This window comes from Oncorhynchus mykiss, chromosome 6 (assembly GCF_013265735.2).
Source record: "Oncorhynchus mykiss isolate Arlee chromosome 6, USDA_OmykA_1.1, whole genome shotgun sequence".
Taxonomy (NCBI): Eukaryota; Metazoa; Chordata; class Actinopteri; order Salmoniformes; family Salmonidae; genus Oncorhynchus; species Oncorhynchus mykiss.
This window is the reverse complement of record NC_048570.1, coordinates 76,604,671-76,623,895: the sequence shown is the minus strand read 5'-3', so window position 1 is coordinate 76,623,895 and position 19,225 is coordinate 76,604,671. Positions and strand designations below refer to the sequence as shown.

Genomic DNA, 19,225 nt, shown 5'->3' with positions numbered 1-19,225 from the left:
GTCTATTAAGTGTGAAAAACCCAGCAGCGTTGCAGTTATTGACACACTCAAACCGGTGTTCCTGGTACCTACAACCATACCCTGTTCAAAGGCACTTAAATATTTTGTCTTGCCCATTCACCCTCTGAATGGCACACACAATGTCTCAATTGTCTCAAGTCTTAAAAATCCTTCTTTAACCTGTCTCCTCCCTTTCATCTACACTGATTGAAGTGGATTTAATAAGGGATCATAGGTTTCACCTGGATTCACCTGGTCAGTCTATGTCATAGAAAGCAGGTCTGGATGAAGGAGAGGAGACATGTTAAAGAAGGATTTCTAAGGTGTACCTAATGTTTTGTACACTCAGTGTATTGTACTGGTTTGACAATCATACCACTGACCGCCCCATGGTCAACCCCTCTTAATCCTGCTAATCTTTCAGCACCTCTTGTTAAAATCATCATGTGCGTGTGTGCGCGCGTTCCCGTTCCAGACTGTCCACATGTTAACCTGTATCTTCCATCTCTCTGTCTCTGTCTCTATGTGTCTCAGGTCAAAAAGCTTCACATATTACTGTAAACTGTGTCTGTGTGTATGTGTGCGTATGCATGCGTCCATATCTGAACATGCATATCTCTGTCTCTCTCAGGTCCAGAAGTTGCAGGCCATCCTGAAGCCCATGATGCTGCGTCGTCTCAAGGAGGACGTGGAGAAGAAGCTGGCTCCTAAGGAGGAAACCATCATTGAGGTGGGTATGTGCTTGTTTGCAATGTGTGCTTGAGATTGAGTTTTTGTGTTTTTTTGTCTTAGTTTTGCTGACTGATGTGGTTTCTGTGTATTGTCCTATATAATTGAATGTTTCTATATAATGTGGTCAGGTGGAGCTGACCAACATACAGAAGAAGTACTACAGAGCCATCCTAGAGAAGAACTTCTCCTTCCTGTCTAAAGGCGTCGGCCAGGCCAACGTCCCCAACCTGGTCAACACCATGATGGAGCTGAGGAAGTGTTGTAACCACCCCTACCTCATCAAAGGTACTGAACACACCACTACCTGACCCTAACCCCTACCTAACCCTAACTGTAACCAGGGTTGGGGTCAATTCCATTGAAATTCCAGTCAATTCAGAAGGTAAACCAAATTCCAATTCCCCATTGAAAAGCATTGAAGAGAATTGGAATTGGAATTTCAGTTTACTTCCTTAATTGACTGGAATTGCCCCAAGCCTGACTGTAAACTCAACCTGGTCAACACCATGATGGAGCTGAGAAGCTGCTGTAACCAGCATTACCTCATCAAAGGTACTAACAGTGATATAATCCAGGTTGTGGAACGCTGTATGTAGCCTCTTGATATATGGAAGGACATTGTATGCCGTGTGGGGTAGGCTGATTTGGGTAATTCCCGCCCATACCTTTAGTAAAGAGCTCTATAGCAGCCCCGGGGCAGAATGAAAACCTCTGAGTCAGAGACTTCCTCATTCCTCACTATCTTTCCCTATGGCGCTGTCTGTTTCTCTCACCCACCCTTCTCCCTCCATCTTTCTCCTAGCTGTGTCAGAACTCCTAGAACAGAGAAAGCAGGCCAGGAGATTGAGGCTCTGGAACAGATAATGGACTAACTTCACATCTCCCTCCATTCATCCCACATCCAAAAGCTGCCGTGTTGGTCCATTCCTCTTCCTCTCCCTCTTCCCTGCCCTCCTAGCTGTAATATATTTATGTCACTGGTGTACTTTTGCTCTGGTTAATCTGGTTTGACACAGTGCTCTCATACAAGGCCAGCCTAGTGAACCTTTGGCCTGTGGTTTGACAGCTGCTTCTGTTTGTACGTGACTGTGTGTGTGTGTGTGTGTGTCAGTTTTAATGAGGGCTAGGACAACTAAAGGATCAGCTTTAGAGTTGATAAACTTGGTATATGGGCTCCTGATTGGGACACTGCATCTCAATGCTAGAGGCATCACTACAGACACCCTGGTTCGTATCTAGGCTGTATCACAACCGGCTGTGATTGGGAATTCCATAGGGCAGCACACAATTGGCCCAGCGTCGTCCGGGTTTGACCAGTGTAGGCCGTCATTTTAAGTAAGAATTTGTTCTTAATTGACTTACCTAGTTAAATAAAGGTTAAATAAATAAAATAAAAACGTTGGTAACCAGTTTATAATAGCAATAAGGCACCTCCAGGGGTTTGTGGTATATGGACAATATACCACGGCTAAGGGCTGTTCTTAGGCACGACCTTAGCCATGGTATATTGGACATATACCACAAACCCGAGATGCCTTATTGCTATTATAAACTGGTTACCTGTCACGGATGACTAGGAGGGGAAGTTGGGAATCAGGCGCAGAGGGTTCGCGGAGAAATGCACTTTAAATGCACAATAACACCTCCGATACAATACACGTGAACAAAATATAATCCCGCACAAACAAGGGTGGGCTTCACAAGCTTAAATAGGTAAGCAAATCAAGAAAACACAAATAGGAACAGGTGCAACTCATAAGACTAAACTAACAGAAAAGGGAAAAGGGATCGGTAGCGGCTAGTAGGCCGGTGACGACGACCGCCGAGCACCGCCCGAACAGGCAGGGGAGCCAACTTCTAGTAGGCCCGGTGACGACGACCGCCGAGCACCGCCCAAACAGGCAGGGGAGCCAACTTCGGCGGGAGTCGTGACATTACCAAGTAATTAGAGCAGTAAAAATAAATGTTTTGTCATACCCGTGTTATACGGTCTGATATACCACGGCTGTCAGCCAATCAGCATTCAGGACTCGAACCACCCAGTAGTTTTTAGTATGTCAAATCAAAATATGGGTTGTTAGACTTGTTAAGCATTATAGAAGTCCTAATTCTCATACTGTCTTTGACCTGCATACAGATTAGTGTAGTTATGGTACCTTTCTTCATCAATGCTGGTTTGTGAGTTCAAGGCAGTGAGCTGTGTGTGTGAGTTGTCTCTTTGGTCATTCAGTTGCTTGGTCATTATCCTTCTAGCCAGTGACCAGAGAGAGAGTTCCTTGTACCGCCACCTCACTCAGGTCCACCCTATTTTTTCCAGTACCATATTGTACAAAATCGATTCCATGACAGAGTTGCTATTCCTGTCTGTCTTAAAGTAGGTACTGTATATGAACTGCATACAGATTAGGTCAAAATGGTAGCATGGTACCAGATTAAGTTTCATCCAGTCTTTTCCCAATAGAAGCCAAACTCTAGTGGCAACAGCGTTAGACGGGGGCCCGCCCTGCTTGTACAATTGTAGCAGCAACACTGATACCATCACTGACTTTATTTGTCTTTCCATTTCTCCCAGGTGCTGAGGAGAAGATCTTGGAGGACTTCCGAGAGGTGTACAGCCCTGTTGCCTTTGATTTCCACCTGCAGGCCATGGTGCAGTCGGCTGGTAAACTGGTCCTCATAGACAAGCTGCTGCCCAAGATGAAGGCCGGGGGACACAAGGTCCTCATCTTCTCCCAGATGGTCCGCTGTCTGGATATCCTGGAGGACTACCTCATCCAGAGAAGGTACTGCTGCCTGCCTCTCTTCTCGCCTTGTATTACTATGCTCCCAAGTACTCCACTCCAATAGAAGCCTGGAAATCAAGGTTCTCTTTCCTCAGATATTTCATATTGTGAGATGAGGTAGTTTGAGATGAGATATATAATGTTTATTACTTTGTGTCAGTGCATGTAGAATTTTAAATGCCCTCTGCAGTTTCAGCTAGGCTGATGCGGAAAAAGACAGGAATCATGCTTGAAAGGGTAATAGACTTTGTCATTTCCATTTTTCAGCTCCATTTTCAAAGTGAAGTATTTATGGTTTATTATCTGGTGTTAGCTAGCTAGCAGTTTGCAGTGCAACAAAAGCTGAATCACTCCAGTACTTTCCCTTATTAAATTGAATGTAGTTGAAGAGAAATGTTGAATATCTAAGCATTAGCCTCGCTCTTCAGTGACTGTCTGAGAAAGAGCCTTTTAAAGCCCCCAGTGCTCATCACTCCATAATGCTACCCAGAGCAGGGAGATGATAAAGACTGCGTAACAGAAGCAGAAAAATGTACCAAGACCCTTTCATTCAAGGTCTTAATCTCCTGGCTTAATGAGCTTCCTGTTTGCACGCTAAATGAAAAGGATATTATCCCAGCAGCCCGTCTAAGCTGAGGAAAGCGGGCAACTGGCCTGGTCTGTGTGGTCTCTCTATATCTTCCTCCCTTTCCCTCCTGATATCTCTGTCCTCTCTCTTCTTCTCCCTCTCTCTATCCTCTCCTCTTGTCTCTCTCACTATCCCGTGCCTGGCCCTGTGTTCTTCTCCCCTCCCTGCTTCTTTCTGGCACTCAAACCCCGAACCAAACCAGTGTAAACACACAAGGCGAGGTGCTCCGCTCAGTGGCAATGCAAGGCTTAGCCGGGGATCAGCGGCAGGTCACAGACTCCCTCGGGGAACTCCCACATCAGACAGAGGGAGAGAGGAGTATGTGAGTGGGTGGAGAGAAGTGGGTCACTGTAGAGGTGAGGTGTGTAAGGTGAAGAAGATGAGGGGTAGGATGTGGGGTGAGGCGAAGCCAGGGCTCCTGGGAAAGAGGCTGCTCTTGATCAGCGTGCTAAACCACCTTGTTCTCTGCCAGAGAAAGGGGGAGGAAGGATGAAAGTAGGGAGAGAGAGCAGAATAGAGAGAGAGGGGAAAAGAGAGACAGGAATGGAGGAAAGAAGGAGAGAACTAGTGAATGTTGTTTTACAGTGGGTGACAAAAACAAATTCCTGGAAATATTGTGTGGCAATTGGAGGCCTCTTAGTGTGTGATGGTTGGTGTTGTATCAGCTACTGTAAAGCTCAGTGTCGTACTGTATGTAAATGTTGCCCTTCATGATACTTGGATGTGACGCAAGAACATGTGTAATTATGTGTACTAGAAGATCCTACTCCAACCCTGCATGGTCCTGTGTTCCTCAGGTACCTGTATGAGCGTATCGATGGCAGAGTGAGAGGTAACCTGCGTCAGGCAGCTATAGACCGTTTCAGCAAACCCGACTCGGACCGCTTTGTGTTCCTGCTGTGTACCCGGGCTGGAGGTCTGGGCATCAACTTGACTGCTGCTGACACCTGTATTATCTTTGACTCAGACTGGAACCCACAGAACGACCTGCAGGTAAAGACACACAGACATTAAAAGTGACTTCAGCCTCCACTGTAATACAATTAGCAACGAAGGTGTGGTCACTTTCTATTTCAATTCAGTCAATTCAGGAAGTCCTTGAATTGAGAAGTGTCTTTTATATCCTATTATAATAGTTTAACTTTTTCATTGACACAGCTTGGATAGTGAAATGTATGTATTTATGACTAAGTCGTTTTGGATAAAAGCGTCTGCTAAATGGCATATATTATATTATATTATTATAGCAGAGCAACGATCTTGATCCTGAAGTAATTTTTATTGGACAAATATAAAATGTATTGGGCTGGTCATAACCAAGTTATTTTCTATTATTCTCAGGCCCAGGCTCGCTGCCATAGGATTGGTCAGAACAAGGCGGTGAAGGTGTACCGTCTGATCACCAGGAACTCTTACGAGCGGGAGATGTTTGACCGGGCCAGCCTCAAACTGGGCCTGGACAAGGCTGTGCTGCAGAGCATGAGTGGCAGAGAGAACAGCGTGCCGGGAGGAGGGGTGAGTCTGCTGTGTTCGTCATACACATACACACACACACACACACTGCAGCACCTGTATCATGCTCTATGCATTCGGAAAGTATTCTGACCCCTTGACTTTTTCCACATTTTGTTATGTTACAGCCTTATTCTAAAATTGATTAAATATTTATTTTTTTCTCAGCAATCTACACACAATAACCCATAATAACAAAGCAAAAACAGGTTTTCAGAGTTTTTTGCAAATGTATTACAAATAAAAAACAGATACCTTATTTACATAAGTATTCAGACCATTTGCTATGAGACTCGAAATTGAGCTCAGGTGCATCCTGTTTCCATTGATCATCCTTGAGATGTTTCTACAACCTAATTGGAGTCCACCTGTGGTAAATTCAATTGATTGGACATGATTTGGAAAAGCACACACCTGTCTATATAAGGTCCCACAGTTGACAGTGCGTATCAGAGCAAAAATCAAGCAATGATGTCGAAGGAATTGCCCGTAGAGCTCCGAGACAGAATTGTGTCGAGGCACAGATCTGGGGAAGGGTACCAAAACATTTCTACAGCATTGAAGGTCCGCAAGAACACAGTGGCCTCCATCATTCTTAAATGAAAGAAGTTTGGAACCACCAAGACTCTCCCTAGAGCTGGCCGCCCGGCCAAACTGAGCAATCGTCAAAGAGGTGACCAAGAACCCGATGGTCACTGACAGAGCTCTAGAGTTCCTCTGTGGAGATGGGAGAACCTTCCAGAATGACAACCATCTCTACAGCACTCCACCAATCAGGCCTTTATGGTAGAGTGAAAGCCACATGACAGCACGCTTGGAGTTTGCCAAAAGGCACCTAAAACTCTCAGATCATGAGAAACAAGATTATCTGGTCTAATGAAACCAAGTTTGAACTCTTTGGTCTGAATGCCAAGCGTCACATCTGGAGAAAACCTGGCACCATCCCTACGGTGTAGCATGGTGGTGGCAGCATCATGCTGTGGTAATGTTTTTCAGTGGCAGGGACTGGGAGACCAGTCAAGATTGATGCAAAGATGAATGGAGCAAGGTACAGAGAGATCCTTGATTAAAACCTGCTCCAGAGTGCTCAGGACCTCAGACTGGGGCAGAGGTTCACCTTCCAACAGGACAACAACGCTATGCACACAGCCAAGACAACACAGGAGTGGCTTCGGGACAAGTCTCTGAATGTCCTTGAGTGGCCCAGCCAGAGCCCGGACTTGAACCCGATCAAACTTCTCTGGAGAGACCTGAAAGTATCTGTGCAGCGACACTCCCCATCCAACCTGACAGAGCTTGAGAGGATCTGCAGAGAAGAATGGGAGAAACTCCCTAAATACAGGTGTGCCAAGCTTGTAGCGTCATACCCAAGAAGAGTAAATTATGTAATCGCTGCCAAAGGTGCTTCAACAAAGTACTGAGTAAAGGGCCTGAATACTTATGTAAATGTCATTTTTCTTATTTTAAAAAAAAAATATATATACATTTGCAAAGCAAAATATATATATATATGATTTTTGCTTTGTCATTATGGGGTATTGTGTGTAGATTGATGAGGGGAAAAAATTATTTCATCCATTTTAGAATAAGGCTGTAATGTAACAAAATGTGTAAAAAGTCAAGGGGACAGAATATATTCCGAAGGCACAAAATGTTAAGTCCATTCTACAAAATGAGAGTGTAGAAAGTGGACTGGTCAAAATAATAAACACAGCTTTGAGATATCCTCTTAGTGCATCATCAGTGTGTAGACGGAGCTTAGCTGTTTCTCTCTCTGGATTAGCTGGACTATCAGGAAGAAAGTGTTGAGCAGACATTATCACCACCAGCTGCATACTAACACACCATGGGTCAGCTGGGGGTTGCTGCTACTCTTAAAGATTTAAAAAGGTCTGGCATGTGATCCAGTTCAGCTTCAGTTCAACTAACTGTCTCGCTCCTCTGCGTTTCTCACACTAGAGTGTCTGTCTGTTTTTGTGTGGTGTTAATGCGTGTGCATGTGTTGTGCACATGTTTGTGTGTACAAGGATGTAATGTGTAAATAGTCCAGTCTGTGATCTACTGTAGTCCATCATCAGTTCCCCTAACACCCTCTCTGTTTCTCCTTCTCCCCCTCCCCTCTCTCCAGCCGACCCAGCAGCAGCTGTCTAAAAAGGAGATCGAGGACCTGCTGAGGAAAGGGGCGTATGGAGCTCTGATGGACGATGAGGATGAGGGGGCCAAGTTCTGTGAGGAGGACATCGACCAGATCCTTCAACGCAGGACCAAGACCATCACCATCGAGTCTGAGGGACGGGGATCGACCTTTGCCAAGGTACCCAGTGACTGAAAGAGCACCACACAGTGGTCATTGTTTGAATGTTGCTATCTTTTTCCTTTCTGCATGACTAACAGTAGTAACCAGTGTCTCCTGTCTACTCTCATGTCACTCTTCATCACAGACTCTCAGCTCTGTTAGGAGACTCAGACTTATCATTGAAGGAGACTCAGGAAGGAACAGTGAATCTGATTATCAAGGTTTAATGTGATATAATGTCTCCTTCTCTCTCAGGCCAGTTTTGTGGCATCCGGAAACCGCACAGATATTTCTCTGGACGACCCCAACTTCTGGGACAAGTGGGCCAAGAAGGCTGAGATTGACATGGACACTGCCAATGGCAGAGTAAGTAATGCTTTAGTTTAAACACTGAACCTGCTCTTTCTGGCCATGATGAGATATGTTATATAGGAGATAAGATCAATGCCATGTGTGAATTTGCTACAATAGTATCTGAGTATCTGTGTGTGTTCCTATTCCACAACAGAACAGCCTGGTAATTGACACTCCGAGGGTGAGGAAGCAGACCCGACCCTTCAGTGCCACTAAGGACGAGCTGGCAGAGCTGTCAGAGGGGGAGAGTGACAATGAGGACAAGCCCAAGCTCCGCCGGCCCCACGACCGCCTCAACAGCTATGGCAGGACAGAGTGCTTCAGAGTGGAGAAGAACCTACTAGTATACGGGTCAGTGACAGTGACTGGACCACTTATGCTAGATAATATACAAACCAACATTGATACTAAATAACAATGTTCTTTAATACTTATATTGGGGACCCACAGGATGTGCAGACTTGAGTTTCAGCCCAGACCAACCACATCTTGTTCTTAGTGTTACTGCTGTACAGTATTGTGTCTGTACTGTGGCTCTCCTGTGTTATCCATCTATATTGTACAGTGTTGTCTGTATTGAGGCTCTCCTGTGTTGTCCGTCTATATTGTACAGTATTGTGTCTGTACTGAGGCTCTCCTGTGTTGTCCATCTATATTGTACAGTATTGTGTCTGTACTGAGGCTCTCCTGTGTTGTCCATCTATATTGTACAGTATTGTGTCTGTACTGAGGCACTCCTGTGTTGTCCATCTATATTGTACAGTATTGTGTCTGTGCTGAGGCTCTCCTGTGTTGTCCTTCTATATTGTACAGTATTGTGTCTGTACTGAGGCTCTCCTGTGTTGTCCTTCTATATTGTACAGTATTGTGTCTGTACTGAGGCTCTCCTGTGTTGTCCTTCTATATTGTACAGTATTGTGTCTGTACTGAGGCTCTCCTGTGTTGTCCATCTATATTGTACAGTATTGTGTCTGTACTGAGGCTCTCCTGTGTTGTCCATCTATATTGTACAGTATTGTGTCTGTACTGAGGCACTCCTGTGTTGTCCTTCTATATTGTACAGTATTGTGTCTGTACTGAGGCTCTCCTGTGTTGTCCTTCTATATTGTACAGTATTGTGTCTGTACTGAGGCTCTCCTGTGTTGTCCATCTATATTGTACAGTATTGTGTCTGTACTGAGGCTCTCCTGTGTTGTCCATCTATATTGTACAGTGTTGTCTGTACTGAGGCTCTCCTGTGTTGTCCTTCTATATTGTACAGTGTTGTCTGTATTGAGGCTCTCCTGTGTTGGCCATCTATATTGTACAGTATTGTGTCTGTACTGAGGCTCTCCTGTGTTGTCCATCTATAATGTACAGTATTTGTCTCCAGTATTGACTCTCTCCTCTCCTGTGTCGTCCAGGTGGGGTCGTTGGAAGGATATCCTGCTCCATGGTCGTTTTAAGAAGCAGCTGACAGAGCGTGATGTAGAGTCTATCTGCAGAGCCCTTCTGGCCTACTGTCTGGTTCACTACCGCGGTGACGACAAGATCAAGAGCTTCATGTGGGACCTGATCGCCCCCTCCGAGGACGGACAGACCAAGGAACTACAGAACCACCTGGGTACGTTACAACCTCACAATGACCAAAGCCCAGGGGTCCAACCACAGATTAGAATCTGGTTCCTCTCAAGGAATTTTTCCTTTAAAGGGCATTTCCCCTTACCACTGTGCTATTGGTTTACTGTTAATGTTTTTAATGTGGGTTTATAAACCGGTGTCCATAACCACAAATTGTATCTGTGTTACTCCCTCAGGTCTGTCGACCCCAGTCCCCAGAGGCAGGAAAGGGAAGAAGATGAAGACTCAATCCAGCACATTTGACATCCAGAAGGCTGAGTGGATCAGGAAGCACAACCCAGAACACATGCTGCAGGACGAGGGATACAAGAAGCACCTCAAACACCACTGCAACAAGTAAGAAGCTACTCTTGGTACTATAGGCCTATAGTATTAAATATATTCAGTACACTTTTAGATTTTTTTTATGGTATTGTTGTCTAATAGTTACATTAACAAAGACAAGTTGTTTGTTCCAATGTGTCTAGGCTTGGTTTTTATTGATGTTGGAAATAAACATAGGTTATTGTCTCTGACGTATATAGAGTTGAGAACATTTTTGAAACGTCTCATATTTTGTATTTCCCTCAGTTTGCTTCAGTGTGTTGAAGCTAGCCTGTGTGAAAACATAATTATGTTTTTGTCAATAGCAGAGTTTTGACTCCTGCACATCAACACCACTGTCTGTAATTAAGACAAATTGAAGCAGCCATCTTCTCCATCTGTGGCTTTCCTCTATTAATGACCGTGAATCAGATTATAGATTACACTGCTGAATGATAATCATCTGAATGGGATTTTAACACAAACTAATAGCTGTCATTGATCTTTTATTGACAGATAGAATAAACTGATTACACTACAGCCAGGGATTTATTATATGTTATACTGTATACATAGATGATGATGATGGGGAGAAGAAAACAACTCTTACATCCAATGAAATGGTTTGAAATATGAACCTATAAGTTAGCAGATAATGGTTGTTGAGATATAAAACTTATCCAACTAGATGATGGTTGTTGGGATATAAAACTTATCCAACTAGATGATGGTTGTTGAGATATAAAACTTATCCAAATAGATGATGGTTGTTGAGATATAAAACTTATCCAACTAGATGATGGTTGTTGAGATATAAAACTTATCCAACTAGATGATGGTTGTTGAGATATAAAACAGCCAAATAGATGATGGTTGTTGAGATATAAAACTTATCCAACTAGATGATGGTTGTTGAGATATAAAACTTATCCAACTAGATGATGGTTGTTGAGATATAAAACTTATCCAACTAGATGATGGTTGTTGAGATATAAAACTTATCCAAATAGATGATGGTTGTTGAGATATAAAACTTATCCAACTAGATGATGGTTGTTGAGATATAAAACGTATCCAACTAGATGATGGTTGTTGAGATATAAAACTTATCCAACTAGATGATGGTTGTTGAGATATAAAACTTATCCAACTAGATGATGGTTGTTGAGATATAAAACTTATCCAACTAGATGATGGTTGTTGAGATATAAAACAGCCAAATAGATGATGGTTGTTGAGATATAAAACTTATCCAACTAGATCCTGGTTGTTGAGATATAAAACTTATCCAACTAGATCCTGGTTGTTGAGATATAAAACTTATCCAACTAGATGATGGTTGTTGAGATATAAAACAGCCAACTAGATGATGGTTGTTGAGATATAAAACTTATCCAACTAGATGATGGTTGTTGAGATATAAAACTTATCCAACTAGATGATGGTTGTTGAGATATAAAACTTATCCAACTAGATGATGGTTGTTGAGATATAAAACTTATCCAACTACATGATGGTTGTTGAGATATAAAACTTATCCAACTAGATGATGGTTGTTGAGATATAAAACTTATCCAACTAGATGATGGTTGTTGAGATATAAAACTTATCCAACTAGATGATGGTTGTTGAGATATAAAACTTATCCAACTAGATGATGGTTGTTGAGATATAAAACTTATCCAACTAGATGATGGTTGTTGATATATAAAACTTATCCAACTAGATCCTGGTTGTTGAGATATAAAACTTATCCAAATAGATGATGGTTGTTGAGATATAAAACTTATCCAACTAGATGATGGTTGTTGATATATAAAACTTATCCAACTAGATGATGGTTGTTGATATATAAAACTTATCCAACTAGATCCTGGTTGTTGAGATATAAAACTTATCCAAATAGATGATGGTTGTTGAGATATAAAACTTATCCAACTAGATGATGGTTGTTGATATATAAAACTTATCCAACTAGATCCTGGTTGTTGAGATATAAAACTTATCCAACTAGATCCTGGTTGTTGAGATATAAAACTTATCCAACTAGATCCTGGTTGTTGAGATATAAAACTTATCCAACTAGATGATGGTTGTTGAGATATAAAACTTATCCAACTAGATCCTGGTTGTTGAGATATAAAACTTATCCAACTAGATCCTGGTTGTTGAGATATAAAACTTATCCAACTAGATGATGGTTGTTGAGATATAAAACTTATCCAACTAGATCCTGGTTGTTGAGATATAAAACTTATCCAAATAGATGATTGTTGTTGAGATATAAAACTTATCGAACTAGATCCTGGTTGTTGAGATATAAAACTTATCCAACTAGATGATGGTTGTTGAGATATAAAACTTATCCAACTAGATCCTGGTTGTTGAGATATAAAACTTATCCAAATAGATGATTGTTGTTGAGATATAAAACTTATCCAACTAGATCCTGGTTGTTGAGATATAAAACTTATCCAACTAGATGATGGTTGTTGAGATATAAAACTTATCCAACTAGATCCTGGTTGTTGAGATATAAAACTTATCCAACTAGATGATGGTTGTTGAGATATAAAACTTATCCAACTAGATCCTGGTTGTTGAGATATAAAACTTATCCAAATAGATGATGGTTGTTGAGATATAAAACAGCCAAATAGATGATGGTTGTTGAGATATAAAACGTATCCAACTAGATCCTGGTTGTTGAGATATAAAACTTATCCAACTAGATCCTGGTTGTTGAGATATAAAACTTATCCAAATAGATGATGGTTGTTGAGATATAAAACAGCCAAATAGATGATGGTTGTTGAGATATAAAACTTATCCAACTAGATGGTGGTTGTTGAGATATAAAACTTATCCAACTAGATGGTGGTGAAATGTGTTAAACTACAGTAAATAGATTTAGGTTGCGGTCTTTCTAAAGGGGGTTGTTTGGGGGTTTGTCTCCTGCCATCCTGCTTTAAACAGAGTCATGCAGGGCTTCCACAGAAAGTTCCCCATTGTTCCCAGAGCAGTAGTGCTGAAGCCAGGGATCGTGTGATGGGAGGCTCTCTGGTCAAACGGGGACACACTCTGTGGCTTTGCTGACCTCCGCGTTTTCCCCTCAGGGAGGAATGTGGACTGGCGTGGGGATGGGGCATGCACAAGCATGGCCCCCTACTGTCCCTGTCCCACACAGAGATCCAGCACCCTGTCCTATGATAATGACATTTAGAAGATGTGTGTTCAATACTGTGTAGCTACTAGTACTGGCCTGTTAGGAATGTAAGGTTAAGACTGACGAGGCCTGTGTTCTGTTGGGATATGTGTAACATTCTCAGTATGACTTGTGCTAGTACATGTCATATATATGATCTGCATATGATTGTGGGTGTGTGTTTACCTTTATGTATCTGACTGTTTGTATCATGTGGACTGTTTGTAGTGTGTGTGTGTGTGTGTGTGTGTGTGTGAGTACTCACACTCATGTGCATGTATGTCTGGGGCAGAGAGGTTCCCTTCTCCGACAGATACCTCCCACACTCCAGGCTGTCTGTCTGAGTGTAAGAGAGAGAGGGAATGCGTGATGTAGGGCCTTGCTGACAGCCACAGGAAACAGCAGCTGCTGCAGGGAGACCCAGGGCACAGCCCCTCAGAGGCAGGGAGGGAGGGGAGAGGCCTGGACCTCTATGGCACAGACACTGTCTCAGTCTCTATGGCACAGACACTGTCTCAGTCTCTATGGCACAGACACTGGCTCAGTCTCTGTGGCATAGACACTGTCTCAGTCTCTATGCCACAGACACTGTCTCGCTCTCTGTGGCACAGACACTGTCTCGCTCTCTGTGGCACAGACACTGTCTCGCTCTCTGTGGCACAGACACTGTCTCGCTCTCTGTGGCACAGACACTGTCTCGCTCTCTGTGGCACAGACACTGTCTCGCTCTCTGTGGCACAGACACTGTCTCGCTCTCTGTGGCACAGACACTGTCTCGCTCTCTGTGGCACAGACACTGTCTCGCTCTCTGTGGCACAGACACTGTCTCGCTCTCTGTGGCACAGACACTGGCTCAGTCTCTGTGGCATAGACACTGTCTCAGTCTCTATGCCACAGACACTGTCTCGCTCTCTATGGCACAGACACTGTCTCGCTCTCTATGGCACAGACACTGTCTCGCTCTCTATGGCACAGACACTGTCTCGCTCTCTATGGCACAGACACTGTCTCGCTCTCTATGGCACAGACACTGTCTCGCTCTCTATGGCACAGACACTGTCTCGCTCTCTATGGCACAGACACTGTCTCGCTCTCTATGGCACAGACACTGTCTCGCTCTCTATGGCACAGACACTGTCTCGCTCTCTATGGCACAGACACTGTCTCGCTCTCTATGGCACGGACACTGTCTCGCTCTCTATGGCACGGACACTGTCTCGCTCTCTATGGCACGGACACTGTCTCGCTCTCTATGGCACGGACACTGTCTCGCTCTCTATGGCACGGACACTGTCTCGCTCTCTATGGCACGGACACTGTCTCGCTCTCTATGGCACGGACACTGTCTCGCTCTCTATGGCACGGACACTGTCTCGCTCTCTATGGCACGGACACTGTCTCGCTCTCTATGGCACGGACACTGTCTCGCTCTCTATGGCACGGACACTGTCTCGCTCTCTATGGCACGGACACTGTCTCGCTCTCTATGGCACGGACACTGTCTCGCTCTCTATGGCACGGACACTGTCTCGCTCTCTATGGCACGGACACTGTCTCGCTCTCTATGGCACGGACACTGTCTCGCTCTCTATGGCACGGACACTGTCTCGCTCTCTATGGCACGGACACTGTCTCGCTCTCTATGGCACGGACACTGTCTCGCTCTCTATGGCACGGACACTGTCTCGCTCTCTATGGCACGGACACTGTCTCGCTCTCTATGGCACGGACACTGTCTCGCTCTCTATGGCACGGACACTGTCTCGCTCTATGGCACGGACACTGTCTCGCTCTCTATGGCACGGACACTGTCTCGCTCTCTATGGCACGGACACTGTCTCGCTCTCTATGGCACAGACACTGTCTCGCTCTCTATGGCACAGACACTGTCTCGCTCTCTATGGCACAGACACTGTCTCGCTCTCTATGGCACAGACACTGTCTCGCTCTCTATGGCACAGACACTGTCTCGCTCTCTATGGCACAGACACTGTCTCGCTCTCTATGGCACAGACAGTGACGAGCTAGGCACAGCATTTCAGTCATCTGCCGTGACGAGCTAGGCACAGCATTTCAGTCATCTGCCGTGACGAGCTAGGCACAGCATTTCAGTCATCCGCCGTGACGAGCTAGGCACAGCATTTCAGTCATCCGCCGTGACGAGCTAGGCACAGCATTTCAGTCATCTGCCGTGACGAGCTAGGCACAGTATTTCAGTCATCTGCCGTGACGAGCTAGGCACAGCATTTCAGTCATCTGCCGTGACGAGCTAGGCACAGCATTTCAGTCATCCGCCGTGACGAGCTAGGCACAGCATTTCAGTCATCCAGGAGGAAATTGAGAATGTGTGTGAGAGAGAGTGTGATATTTTTATTGTGTATATGCATGAGTTTGTGTGTGTGTGTGTGTGTTTACGGACGTGAGTGCGTGTGAAAGCTGTTCTGCTCTCTCAGCGTTTGTGCGTGCTGAGGCTTTGTGGTGACCGTGGGCGGGGCTGTGTCTGTGTGCAGGGTGTTGCTGCGGGTTAGAATGCTCTACTACCTGAAACAAGAGGTGATGGGAAGCCAGTCACAGAAGATACTGGACGGCGTGGACTCCAGGTGAGCTGAACTTTCACCTGTTTTACAACCAAACAGCTCTGAACATCGATACCCTTAGAGTAGAGCACACAACATTTCCGAAGCTCACAGGCACTCTCTCTGTCTATCCTCTAATTGGTCATTTCAGTTATTAGATTATTTGAAGAGGATTACACTATTTACTCCATTATTTTGAGATGGTCGGATTGATCGGGGGCTATTCAGGCTAGACTGAATGTTATGCCAAACAGTTCAGCCAGGCTGCCAGCACTATGCCAGTATTTGTTTAAGTTTGGGATTTCTGGTAAGCTGCTGGCATGCAAATTCAGCTGACACATCGTTTTAGAAGGTTCCGTTTACATTCACTTTTTATATAAAAACCTGTTCATTCATAGGCCCATGTTGTTCATGTTTTCCATGGTAAGGACATAGACCATACATGACAGGTTGTTCCCATACATACTGTAGCTGTCTCTATCTATCACCATGTCTGAAGGAGGGCACAGCTAGTCAGACTCAGGGAAGGAAGGTCCATGTATAACGGAGGGCACAGCTAGTCAGACTCAGGGAAGGAAGGTCCTTGTATAACAGAGGGCACAGCTAGTCAGACTCAGGGAAGGAAGGTCCATGTATAACGGAGGGCACAGCTAGTCAGACTCAGGGAAGGAAGGTCCATGTATAACGGAGGGCACAGCTAGTCAGACTCAGGGAAGGAAGGTCCATGTATAACAGAGGGCACAGCTAGTCAGACTCAGGGAAGGAAGGTCCATGTCTGAAGGAGGGCACAGCTAGTCAGACTCAGGGAAGGAAGGTCCATGTATAACGGAGGGCACAGCTAGTCAGACTCAGGGAAGGAAGGTCCATGTATAACGGAGGGCACAGCTAGTCAGACTCAGGGAAGGAAGGTCCATGTATAACAGAGGGCACAGCTAGTCAGACTCAGGGAAGGAAGGTCCATGTATGAAGGAGGGCACAGCTAGTCAGACTCAGGGAAGGAAGGTCCATGTATAACGGAGGGCACAGCTAGTCAGACTCAGGGAAGGAAGGTCCATGTATGAAGGAGGGCACAGCTAGTCAGACTCAGGGAAGGAAGGTCCATGTATAACGGAGGACACAGCTATTCAGACTCAGGGAAGGAAGGTCCATGTATAACGGAGGGCACAGCTAGTCAGACTCAGGGAAGGAAGGTCCATGTATAACGGAGGGCACAGCTAGTCAGACTCAGGGAAGGAAAGTCCATGTATAACAGAGGGCACTGCTAGTCAGACTCAGGGAAGGAAGGTCCATGTATAACAGAGGGCACAGCTAGTCAGACTCAGGGAAGGAAGGTCCATGTCTGAAGGAGGGCACAGCTAGTCAGACTCAGGGAAGGAAGGTCCATGTATAACAGAGGGCACAGCTGGTCAGACTCAGGGAAGGAAGGTCCATGTATAACAGAGGGCACAGCTAGTCAGACTCAGGGAAGGAAGGTCCATGTATAACAGAGGGCACAGCTAGTCAGACTCAGGGAAGGAAGGTCCATGTATAACAGAGGGCACAGCTAGTCAGACTCAGGGAAGGAAGGTCCATGTATAACAGAGGGCACAGCTGGTCAGACTCAGGGAAGGAAGGTCCATGTATAACAGAGGGCACAGCTAGTCAGACTCAGGGAAGGAAGGTCCATGTATAACGGAGGGCACAGCTAGTCAGACTCAGGGAAGGAAGGTCCATGTCTGAAGGAGGGCACAGCTAGTCAGACTCAGGGAAGGAAGGTCCATGTATAACAGAGGGCACAGCTGGTCAGACTCAGGGAAGGAGGGTCCATGCATAACAGAGGGCACAGCTGGTCAGACTCAGGGAAGGAAGGTCCATGTATAACGGAGGGCACAGCTAGTCAGACTCAGGGAAGGAAGGTCCATGTCTGAAGGAGGGCACAGCTAGTCAGACTCAGGGAAGGAAGGTCCATGTATAACAGAGGGCACAGCTGGTCAGACTCAGAGGAAAGTCAGTAGTCACTCCACCTGCTGGTTAAAGATGGATCAGCAGCTTCTCAGAACCAATACTATTAAGGAGGGTATTCAGAAGTGGGTGAGGAAAAACGTTGACTATTTCTAGCCTCCAGACACATTTTCAGCCTTGATGCTGAAAGCTCATGGTTTTGGGTGTACCATGCTGTTGCTTATCTGAGAATCAATGTTGGGATGGAAACCCAGCTGTCATAGTACCCATGAGTCTCCCATGCTGTTGTACCCATAAGTCCCTGTTCCTCCTGTCATGATGTTTTCTGTCCACACCCCCTCCTTCTCATCAGTGAGATCAAGATCTGGGTTCCTGAGCCCGACAGCTCTGAGCTACCAGCCCTGTGGTGGGACAACATCTCTGACAAGTGTCTGCTGTTGGGGGTCTACAAGCACGGTGAGTCAACAACAGGGACCAGGCCTGAGACATCTAGAATGTGTGATACTAGGGCTACGATTGTGGGTTTACTAGAATGGATATAGGAACAGAGCCTAGACAAATGTAGAGATTGAAAACGGATCAGGGGGAATTCATCAGATACGGTGTAGTATGTACAATTCTGAGTTAGTGTCATGTGGAAAATGTACTGTAGGTGTTTCATGTTCTTCCACAGGGATGTAGTTAACACTGGATGACAGCTGTCACACTCACCTTTAGGGGAAAGTGGTCAGCTGTATGCTTGTTTTTTATCTCTTCATGTTTCCAAGTTCTAACCTCTGTTTGCTTACCTCTCCACTGTGGTCCACTATACAGGTTATGAGAAGTATAACACAGTGCGTGCAGACCCTGCCCTCTGCTTCCTAGAGCGGGTGGGCCGGCCAGACGAGAAGGCCATCGCTGCTGAACAGAGAGCCAATGACTTCATGGATGGGTAGGTAACATTACACATCATGACTGACTGACTGAGTCAGGTAGTTAGCTTGTCGGTCTCCTCCACTGACTCAGACAGGGCTTAAACACACAATGACACACTTAAAACGTTTCAGTTGTTGTAACACTTTTTATAACCAGTCATTAAACTATGATAGAAAAGGAAGAAACCAGAAACTGATATTATTGTAAAAACCTTTTCTGAAGTGAATCTGAGTCCGTGTTTAGTTCAGAGCTGTTAGGAGCTGCCTGCAAGTTCCCCTGTCTGTTACCTTGTGTGGCCCTTGCTGACTGACTGAATAACTGGCTGACTTACTGGCTGGCTGGCTGGCTGGCTGACGGTTG

The 19,225-nt window shown here is 45.0% G+C and overlaps 1 protein-coding gene and 1 long non-coding RNA gene across 13 annotated transcripts in view; one reads left to right on the top strand and one right to left on the bottom strand.

Annotated features, from left to right (window-relative positions):
* chd9 (chromodomain helicase DNA binding protein 9) overlaps positions 1–19,225 on the top strand; it is a 131,309-nt gene that overhangs the window by 99,136 nt on the left and 12,948 nt on the right. For all 10 annotated transcript variants that reach the window (XM_021607705.2, XM_036980987.1, XM_036980986.1 and 7 more), the window contains 13 exons: positions 632–730; positions 861–1,017; positions 3,305–3,515; positions 4,941–5,136; positions 5,485–5,658; positions 7,784–7,969; positions 8,207–8,317; positions 8,460–8,656; positions 9,709–9,908; positions 10,102–10,261; positions 15,944–16,033; positions 18,303–18,406; positions 18,764–18,881. In XM_021607705.2, the coding sequence (XP_021463380.2) occupies positions 632–730; positions 861–1,017; positions 3,305–3,515; positions 4,941–5,136; positions 5,485–5,658; positions 7,784–7,969; positions 8,207–8,317; positions 8,460–8,656; positions 9,709–9,908; positions 10,102–10,261; positions 15,944–16,033; positions 18,303–18,406; positions 18,764–18,881 (2,003 nt within the window). The remainder of the gene's footprint in view (positions 1–631; positions 731–860; positions 1,018–3,304; positions 3,516–4,940; positions 5,137–5,484; positions 5,659–7,783; positions 7,970–8,206; positions 8,318–8,459; positions 8,657–9,708; positions 9,909–10,101; positions 10,262–15,943; positions 16,034–18,302; positions 18,407–18,763; positions 18,882–19,225) is intronic.
* Positions 3,775–19,206, bottom strand: LOC118964933. 3 transcript variants are annotated; one of them, XR_005052241.1, is made up of 5 exons: positions 19,077–19,206; positions 18,739–18,961; positions 13,699–13,773; positions 4,945–5,130; positions 3,775–4,608 (listed from the first exon to the last, which is right to left on the bottom strand). It is a non-coding gene; the product is annotated as an uncharacterized LOC118964933 (long non-coding RNA). The 3 variants fall into 3 exon arrangements; XR_005052242.1 differs by having other exon boundaries at positions 13,699–13,769; XR_005052240.1 differs by lacking the exon at positions 13,699–13,773 and having other exon boundaries at positions 19,077–19,204.